Source organism: Silurus aristotelis, assembly GCF_946808225.1.
Source record: "Silurus aristotelis genome assembly, chromosome: 11".
Classification (NCBI taxonomy): Eukaryota; Metazoa; Chordata; class Actinopteri; order Siluriformes; family Siluridae; genus Silurus; species Silurus aristotelis.
Genome location: NC_139584.1, coordinates 19,534,051 through 19,544,593, shown reverse-complemented (window position 1 = coordinate 19,544,593; position 10,543 = coordinate 19,534,051). Strand labels below are relative to the sequence as shown.

Below are 10,543 nucleotides of genomic sequence, written 5' to 3'. Positions count from 1 at the left end.
TTTTTTATTAAACCCAAAGAAAACTACCAGGGACTTATGCAAAAAAGCGGAGCTTCTGTGGTATGGAAGTACCACAGTGATGCACGAGCACAGGAAAAGAAAACACACCGGAGTCACGGTAAGCAAATGGGTTTGCATAATCCTCATCATAGGAAAATGGTAGAGTTTAATGAAGTGCTATTGTCTAAACTGTTTGCTAACTTCGGGACAGTCACACTGGATCTGTTCTGTCATGACTCGCAAGCATCAGGTTGCTCAATCAGATCTCGAAATCGTGATGGATTTAATTAAAACGGTGCGAACAAATACTAAATCTAGAAGCAGCAAATAACAGCAGCATTAAATGATTACATTTTAATCACTGTTGTGATTTTCAGCGAATGATTATGCATTTGAATACAAAGTCAAATTTTTTTTTTCTTTATATCAAGCCTGCTGTGATTCAAAATAATTATTAGTTGCAGCCCTACTAGAGTTCTTAGCTTTGTCATAGAGATCTTAGATGCTATTAAAGAAAAATTGGGTGTAGGTGGAAAAACTGAGGAAAATGGCACCCATTCAGCCAACAACCACTGGAGAATATGTTACAGGCACAAGAATGCCATGCCCAGCTGCATAATGGAGTATTTGGCTCTAGGAATAAAAGGAAATAAAGTACTAATTTTTGCTTCCCACACTGAGTTTTCAATTACTCACAAAAAAGTAAGGACATTTTGAGGTAATTTAATGAGATGAGGTTAGGAGCATAAATAAAGGTAAGGCACTTCAGATATACCACCTCAAATAAAACTGTGGGAAGAGGTGTTATCTATGGCTCTTTCAACAGTGGTTCCTTAAAGAGAGGAGCTGGGACCAGAGGTAAGTTTACAAAGTGCAGCACAATTTACCCCAGCTCCCTGTGGAAACCTCCACTTGCCATTACATTTACATTTTTTTATTTCTGGTTGTATGACTTTCTACTTTGTTTGTGTTGTTTGGAGCCCCAGTGATGATTCATATCTCATATACAGAATTGCCAGGTAATTATCATTTTAATAATTGTCAGGACTTAAAGAGAATTCAGTGTGAAATTGGGCAGGTGGAAGTCTAGTGTCTGGTCTTCAATCTGGGTCATGGGCACATACATTCCCAAATTGATATAGCGGTAGCAATTCTGGCTGCCAAAGACCAATAAAGTTGGTAAAGCATTTCCTAGGGCTGGCTAGTTTGTACTTTAACCCTTAAATATAACAAGCCTGCTGACTGAGGGAAGAGGGCAAAGTACAGCACCATTGGACATCAAGTGGGTAGTCCTGAACCTCAAATACTAACTGCTGGGGTACACTTTCACCCTCTGTTTCAACAGATGGATTTGGCAGATTTCCAATTTTGACCATTTCGGGGTAAGTCACTTGTAGGTCAGACAGCTCCCTAGCCTGAGGTGGTGGGGGTATGGTGGCAAGGAGGGCATGGTTATGAATCAGCTGTGGATGTAGAGGAGCCAGTGGACCAGCAGTAATGATATGCGTAATAATTGTTTAATTATTTGTGCCTTATTACAATTTGTGGCAAAGTACTTATCCCTGTCTTTTTGTGCTTTCAGGATTAGCTATAAACAGACAGAGAGAGCACTAGTCAACACAGAGCCAAGCAGACTTGAACAGTGAGACTAAAAATAGGACATAAAAAAAGCATATATTAATATTTTATTTGTCTTCTGAGTCTTCCTCCACACCCTCACATGCCAAAAATTAATTTATCAATGAATACTATTTCACCAAAACATAAATCCTCCATAAAAAAATAATTTTCTTAAACCTAATGGGTGGGTGATGTCATTACTTAAGTTTTGGTTGGGGTTTTTTTTTCTTCACTTTTTGAATAAAACATTTTCATCTAAAATTTTTATGCTTTTATCTACAAGTTCAATTTATGCTTTAAACCGTTGAGCTACACTCCCTTTCAAAAACCTATAAATATCTACTCATGTCGAGACAGATAGTTGGGTGGGGAGTATGCTGAAATATCAATATACACCAATTCTTTTTTTTCTTCAAGTAAATGAGTTGAAAACTGAAACACTAACACCCTCTCATGCTGAGGCAGGAAATAAAGGTGTGTTAATGTAATTTAGTTCTACATTACATGATATGAGTCGAGAACAAGGACAGCTCATGTACTTTACATGGCACTGTAGCAGCTCAACCAATAGTCTTTTGGCTAACAATAAATTAACAACAAATATTTTTGCTAGCCAAAAAACTTCATGATGTAGGCATGGTAATAATTTTAGTAGGTATCCGATATGATATTGGTTATGCATCGGCTTGATTATTCTTCGGTTTAATTATTGATGAGCAATTTATTTGTTAACTATAATTCAAACATTTTTCTTCCCTATTTTTCACATTTTGTAGGCAATTTGCCCTGACATGCAAGAAAAATAATGCATAGAAAGAGTCCATTTAGAAGAACATTTTGTAAAAGTTATTTTGATAAAGAAGTGTCTGATAACACCCCCAGATACCAGTCCATGTTATGCCTCTACTTCCTAGACATCACTTAAATTATTTACATTAATAATACATACATTGAATTATAATTTTTTTTTTTTATCTTGGAGCAGGATTTGATTAGACATTGTTTCACATGAGTGTTACAAGTTGAGTTCAGTTGATACATAAGCAATTAAGTGGAGAACACAAACATACAGCAGGATATTGAGCAAAGTGTCACACAGTTGCATCACTCACATGCTTTGGCTCCTAACCAAACAAACCACCTGTCGAATATTTTCTAGGTCTGCCTTGTGCCACTAAAAGCACTGAACCATGAAGGGGTGAACTCCAAAAGACCTCAGAAGGTGTGCTGGGCTCTGACATAAAGACATCCTGTAAGATGTGAGGTGGGGTTTTCATGGACCAAACTTATTTTCTATCTGATTTAAATCTGGGTAAAATGGAGACCTTATTTCTCAAACCATTACTAAATATATTGATGTGTCAGGGAGCATTAGCCTCCTGAAATAAGTAATCGCCATTAGGAAACTGTAGGGATACTATGAAGGAGTGTACCTGGTCTACAGCAATATTTAAGTTAGTGTCATGTGTCAAAGTAACATTTACATGTGTGCCAAGAGCTGTTTTTCACAGCAGAACATTGCTCAGAACAGCACACTGCCTGCTTTCTTCCCATCCTAGTGCAATCTCTTCCCAAATTAAGTGACATGCACACACCTGGCTGTTCACATTTTTAAAGGTCACCCACTGCCCTGTAGTCCAGTTCTGATGCTCACATGTCCATTGTAAGTGCTTGGAGGTGGTGGTCAGGGGTAAGCATGGGCACCCTAAACGGTTTGCAGCTATGCACTTTGTGTTCTGACACCTTTATATTAAAGCCAAGATTAACTTTTTTAGCAAGTTGTGCTACAGTAGATCTTCTGTGAGATCAAAACAGACAATTTAGCCTTTTACTCCCCACTTGCATATGAATGAGCATCTTTCAAAAAGCAGTGCCCCTTTAACCAGACATGCAGAGCCTAATATTATGTTGGTAAAATAAACAAAATGAATAAAACAAAGTGTTTTAGTTGTATTTTGAGGTGTTTTTATTGTATTTATTTTAATAAAATCAGTTGATAAGTTCTGCAATTTGTATATTGAGACACTTCAAACCTAAATGCTAAGATTCATGAATAAATGACTTTTTGTTATGCCACATGAATTAAAGATGAACAAATTATTGAATAAAGTTTTATAACACAGATTTTAGTTTTGAATGACTTTTACAGATGAGAACTTCAAAAGCTCAGAGAAACATCAAAGATGAAAGCAAAGGTTTTGGATGCAAAAAAAATTCTCAACCCATTTACAGCCTCAATTCCAAAAAAAATAGGATGCTGTGCAGAATGTAATGATTTGCAAATCTCGTTACCCCACAGTTTATTCACAATAGAACATAAAAACATTAGGAAATGTACCATTTTAAGGAAAAAGATCATTTTGAATTTAATGGCTGAAACCTCTTTATAAAAGTTGGGACAGGGCAACAAAAGTCTGCCAAAGTACTAAAAAGTAACAGCTGGAGAAACATTTTCCAACTAATTAGGTTAATTGGCAACAGGTCAGTAACATGACTGGGCATAAAAAGTCAATCTTTTAGAAATGGGCCCCTAAGGCAGCACTGCATTAAACACAGGCATGATTTTGTAATGAAAATAAGTGCATGGGCTTCAGAACACCTCCAAAAAATCAATGTATATGAACAAAGTCTTCGGTGTAATTCACACATGCTGGTTAAAGCTATATGCGAACATGATCCAAAAACTCTGGGTCACAGCTCTTTTAAAATTAACTGAGGCAAAGTGGCAAACTGTTCTGTGGCCAGATTAATTGAAATTTAAACATCTTTTTGGAAACATGAATACCACTTAATCCAGACTGAAGAAGAGACTGGACCATCTGGCACTCGGTTTAAAAGCCGCATCTCTGATGATGGGGTGCATAAGGGCCTATGTAGGAGGCAGATTCCACATCTGGACAGGCACCACCAATGCTGAAAGGTATGTAGAGGTTTTAGAGCAACATTTGCTTCAATCCTGGGAATGGCCTGAATATTTTAGCAAGATTATGCTAAAATATACACTGCATCTATTACAACAGCATGGCTTTAGAGTTGAGAAGTCCAGGTGCTGAACTGACCTGCCTGCAATACAGACCATTTGAAAACATTTGGCACATGAAACACTATGATAATGAAAACCCAGTACTGTTAAGTGGCTAGAATCCTGTATCAGACATGAATAAGACATTATTTTCTGGAGAGTTACCAGATTTATAATGGATTCTACACAGTGGGAAAACATGGCCTGATCAACACTTTTTTGACACATGTTGTGGCCATAGTATTTTTTAATTCCTTTTTAATTTATATAAATTCAAATAAAGTACTTTTTTTCAGTTTAAACATTGTTTTTCTAATTTCAAATAAAACGGGTTTATGAGATTAGCAAATTATTTAATTGTGTTTTTATTTGCATTTTACAAATTTGCACATTTTAAATAAAGCCATGGTGTATTTAGATCATATCCAATAGATGATAGCATTATGCAAAAATACCCCAAAGCTGGGACCCTAGTCATCTACATCACAAACTCATTTGGGAATTGAGGAGCAATTGAAAGTTACCAAGCCTCCATTTTTTAGGTTACATGAAATCTGAAATCCTGGAGGAAACCCACACAAGCATGTTAACATGTTAATTCTTATATTAATACATTTTTACATTAACAAAATACATAGCTGCAATAAAACACAAATTAACCCTGACATATCTTTTTTTATTTTTTTTATTGTTTGTGTAATATACATATATATACACATACATACACCGACCAGGCATCATAACTTAAAAATAAAAAGTAATGCCTAAAATTATGTTGGTCCCCTTTTGCTGCCAAAACAGTCCTGACCCATGGAGCATTAAGAGCATTTACTTCTTCAGCAATTTAATCTAAAGGAGCTCATATGTTGGATTGGACCACATGGGCCAGCCTTCGCTCCCCATGTGCATCAGTGAGCCTTGGCTGCCTATTACCCACAGGTTCACTACTGTTCCTTCCTTGGACAACTTTTGTTGGATACTGACTACTGCAGATCGGGAACAGCCCACATGAGCTGCAGTTTTGGAGATGCTCTGACCCAGTCATCTAAACCTCACAATTTGGCCCTTGTCAAACTTACTCAAATCCTTACACTTGCCCATTTTTCCTGCGTCTAACATCAACTTTGAGTACAAAATGTTCAATTGCTGCCTTATATATCCCACAATGATGAATATACCATGTCCTGATGTAGAGATAATCAGTGTTATTCACACACCGTCATAATATTATAATGTCAATGTTATGCCTGGTCGGTGTATAAAAATATATATAAACAACAGAATCTTAGCAAACTATCAAATTTAATAGTATTATTTATTATCAGTGCAATCAAGGACTACAAAAACAATTTAAAAAAATGGATTATAACCAAACAAATACACAGATATCATGTATTTCCAGACATAAAGTTATAACATATAGTGATCAGATTCTCCAAAGAAAATCACATATAGAGACCTGAATCTTTATTTGTGATGTTTAATTCTGTGTCAGTATCCCATCACTCTGTTATTTAACTGCATGCGTTTTAGTTTTTCCAGCTGCAGTGATATAGTGGTTTATGCAAAAGCCTCACAAGTCCATTATGCATTTGGAAAACCTTTTTTTCTTCAGTTTTATTTTCCTGACCAAATGCTGGTAGGGGCTGTAGGTGGGCTCACAGAATCTTTGCGAGCTCGCTTAGGGCTCCGTCCATAACCAGGCGAGTGGATGGAGGTAGGATTACTGGGTACACATGAAGATGAGGTTGACTGTAAGGAATATGAATTGCAAGCAGAAGAGGATGCTTTAAGCTGTAGCCACTTTTCTCCAAGGGCTTTAGCAAAATGGTCATCCACAGATACGCTGATGGAGATTTGCTTAGAGGAACCTTTTTGATAGTTCACCCCAAGACTCCTCTGGAAATGTTCCTCAACGTTATCATAACTGTGCTCCATTATAACTACAAAATGAGAATCAACACACAATGAGATTTAATATTAATAATAATTTAAATATCACATAAATAATATGGTTGAAGGTTTGTGGATATCTGACCGTCACATCCATATGTGCTTATTGAACATAAGTAACGTATACTTTTCAGGGAGGGCGTTCCAACTCATCATAAAAGGTTTTAAATTGGATTCTATATATTCACTGGCTCTGTGCTCTTCCACAGCAACCTTGGCAATCCATGTTTGCCTTTTGTTCCAGTGAAAGGAAAAATAATCATACACTATACAGATATATATAATCGTCTATTCAGTGTGGCAACAGTTAGCCAATATTTGATTGTGATGGTCACGTGTCCATAAACTTCTAGCCACGATATTAAACAATTTGTAACATTCAATTTTGATGGTGAATGCATTTTATTTGCTAAAATTGATATGAATTAATGAATAGAACTGTTTTATATAACATACCTGTGGAGTGCTTGCAACAGTCTACAGGCACACTGGCTGACCTTGTTGATGAGACACATGTGATCACTGAGGGACGAACCTGCAAGTTACAATGTTTAAATTCTTTAATAGTGGTATTTGCTCTATAATGATTAAAAGTACATAAAAAAAATCCTCTAGAAGATTGTTTGGGGCATATTCTTTCAAGAAGAAAAACTAGTTAAAGCTTTTAGTGTTTCATTCATTCATAATGCCACCAACAGATCAAAAACAGCAGTGGTCTGTTGAGACTTGTTGACAACATTCCTCCACCCATTGCTTACATTTCATCATGAATCAGGCTGGATTACATATCTTGAACAAGCAAAGACCTGTCTGAGCCCCCATAAGCTGTCTTGCTTGATACCTATCTTCCATTCTGCTGCATCTCATTGGGGATAAGTTAACTTAAGATGCTTTTGGGGATATCCTTAGACTTGGAAATGTATATGATGTGTTTACTTAATGCAATCTTAATGCTTATGTAAAATTAGTCTTCTTGGATTACAGCATCTGAATACAATTTAGCAGTGTTTTGAAATGTTTTGCAAAATACTTTGTTCCATGTAAGATTAATCCTTAATTGTCATATCCATAGTACAATTATCACATGTTATCACAAAATCACATGATTTTGCTGTGTTATACATTTGGGGGAAAAAATGTTTGGAAAAAAAAAATAAAAACAACATTTTGGTCTGCTTGCGAGTCTGTGAGTCATTATTATGTTGACAAAATGCTCTTATGTTAGTTGGCAATGAACTATACATATCCTATTTTACTTGCACTTTGTGGTTAAAATGATATGACTTTTTTACCTGTATGTGTTGGACTGCAGTTTTTTTGTTTTTATCTTCTGTCTCTTCTGTCTTCTGGTGTATTTTCTTAATAAGGGCAAGTGGCTCTTCCATAACTGCACTGGAGATGAGGTGAGTCGGACTTGCAGTGGGGCTCCATGTGGATGTAGGACTCTCAGGCACGCTGAAACGTGATGTCCGGTCAGCAGTGACCAGGCTCTTGCTGAGGGCCCTCTCTCTTCTAAAACCAAATCATTAATATGTGTCACTATGAGAGTCTTTGGCTTATCTGTGAATAGCTACTATAAGAACAGTAGATGTCTGGTATTGTACCTCTCCTCAAGTGTCCGTCCTTGTTCTGAACTATGATTATGTTTAAATGGGTGAGCAGCAGTCACTCTAATTCTGTCACTGGTTATGTGACGAAAGCGATCCTCACTCCTCAGGTGTGGCTGACCTATGATATAACAGAAATACAGCTTCTATTACACATATTTTTTATCAATGTATGGAAAACAAAAGAAAATTTACTTTTGTTACAATTTATGTTTGTAATCTATTTATTTATTTAAAGCTGTTGTATGAAAATGTCCAAGGAAAAAAAAAAATCTGTACAAATAAAATTTTATTACATTTCAATTCAACCCGTATAATTCCGTTTCTGCAATTCATCATAACCAATATAACCTAATTGTGGGAAAAAATGTTGTGCCATCATAATAATGTGAATTACGTTAAGCTGTAAAACTAGATATACTGGATCTATGAGTACTACTCTGGAACCAGATCTGACTCAATACTAACGGTAAGTGTAATACAAATGCAAAATGCACTATGTGAGTCAAAAAAACAATCATAACTATCTCAAAACAAACATAACCCTAGAGATGCTCTTGTTGGCAAGAGACAGGAGAATTGTGAGATAAGACTACGTAGCCATAGAGTGCTACTTCTGTCCTCCCTGTTTAATCAGTATTATGATAATGACAAGAGAGACTGCTGAAAACAAAGGCTGTATTTTTTTTTTTACTATGTGTTAATATGGTATAATTTCTAACTGGTGATAATTTAATGATGAAAACTGTGTTAACTGGTTAACTAGATTTTAAAAAGTAAACCTCTAGGTAAACCTTACAAAAAATACTTCTACTAGATTTACCAATTTGGAATATAATTAAATTAATAATAGAGGTTACTTACAGAAATTATAATAAAAAAAATATCAAACACTCTAAATGCCCTTGAGAGTGTTTTAGTGGAAATCTAAAACAACTATGTCATGGAGTGTTACAGACTGACATAATCCGTTAGAGGACAGGGTAGTGGGTGAAAACCACACCTTCCAACTCAGTGGTTTTCTAGTGCCTGAGGGAAGATTATTTTTTTGAATGCTTACAAAAAAAAAAAAAACCTTCCAAAGGTCACTACTATCTGCCCATTTACACAATTAACATCTGTCATATACATATATTATCTTAACAGTCTGAGATAAAGCTACATCGAAAAATAAAACCTAAGTATCTTTTTATTCAAACCAATCTGTAGAGTTCAATATTATAACTCAGTTGTCATTAATTCATTCAATTATTAAAAAAAAAAAACAATTCAATTATATGAAAATTCCTGCTGATAAATCTCCACATTTTTCTAGTCATTTTAGTTTGCATTGCAGTTGCATTGCAGTTTTGTCAAGGTCCCATTACAGATAATGAAGAAAGTTGTGTACTGAAACTAAATAAATAATAAAGAAATAAAAACATTAGTAAAATGTGTTAAAAAGATCACGTCTGATTAAAATAATAATTACCCTCCAGAATGTAAACTTTGAAGCCACTGCTCATCCGGGTGATGTAGTGGAAATTTGTGACCGCCATGGCTTCAGATCCTTGTTTAAATCTGTTCAGGGTCCTTGGCAATGGCAGGCAAAGGAACTCCACCTGAGCTTGATAATTACTGACACCGTACAGACCAGTAAGGGTTAGGATCAATAAGGATCTTCGCTGCCCTCTGTATAAGGATTATGGCTTCTGCTCTGTGTTGTTTTCCAGAGTTTTCATTGGCTGTATTAAGTCCAACCTCCTTTTCCTGCTCCTTACTTCTTTGTCTGCTTTTCTTTCCAAGATGCTAATTTCACAGGTTGCTTTAGGGAGGAGTCCTACATTTTAACTACATTTAATGTCACTTCTCTAACATCCCTAACTTATCCCACATTGAATTAATCATACAGATGTAAGTATGCAGAACAGGACTTAGTTTGTCAGTTTGTGAAATAAATATCTTTTTTTGTTTTGAATTTTTAATATCCAGTTTATAAATTCCGGACGACATACTCATTAAAAACCTATGCTTTACCTTAGAAATGCAACACTATTTTCCTGGCTCCTACTGGAATTCACAAACAAGTCCTGTTCTGCCTTTATTTCCTTTTTAAGAGTCAGCAGCTGGTGACAACCCTTCCTCTGGGGCTAATCTAAAATCTTGCTTGACTGCATTTTTGTCTACCTGAACTGTAGTCATTTTGTCAACCTGCCTGAACACGCAGCACCTTGCAAGCTTCCCTGCTTTTAAAGCACTAGGCCTTACCTTTTGGTAAACAAAGACTGAATGCATCTGGTTACATGAGTCCTCCTGCTCCCATTCTCCCTCTTCATCCCCTCACACCACACATATGCATTTA

At 36.0% G+C, this 10,543-nt stretch overlaps 1 protein-coding gene across 1 annotated transcript; it reads right to left on the bottom strand.

The window, feature by feature from the left end:
• Nucleotides 1–5,940: 5,940 nt before the first annotated feature.
• On the bottom strand, nucleotides 5,941–10,261 carry vgll4l (vestigial like 4 like). The gene is made up of 5 exons (XM_083554602.1): nucleotides 9,674–10,261; nucleotides 8,200–8,323; nucleotides 7,888–8,107; nucleotides 7,052–7,130; nucleotides 5,941–6,585 (listed from the first exon to the last, which is right to left on the bottom strand). Exons 1-5 carry the CDS (start codon nucleotides 9,738–9,740, stop codon nucleotides 6,260–6,262), a joined length of 816 nt encoding a protein of 271 aa, XP_083410728.1. The 5' UTR covers nucleotides 9,741–10,261; the 3' UTR covers nucleotides 5,941–6,259.
• Between the last annotated feature and the right edge of the window lie 282 nt (nucleotides 10,262–10,543).

Excerpts from the sequence above, each read along its gene's own strand:
- vgll4l (XM_083554602.1), bottom strand. The coding sequence starts at position 9,740 with ATGGCGGTCACAAATTTCCACTACATCACCCGGATGAGCAGTGGCTTC. Across the intron at positions 8,324-9,673 it reads CAAAGTTTACATTCTGGAGG|GTCAGCCACACCTGAGGAGT; the intron begins GTAATTATTATT and ends GTTATATCATAG. Across the intron at positions 7,131-7,887 it reads CTGCAGTCCAACACATACAG|GTTCGTCCCTCAGTGATCAC; the intron begins GTAAAAAAGTCA and ends TGTAACTTGCAG.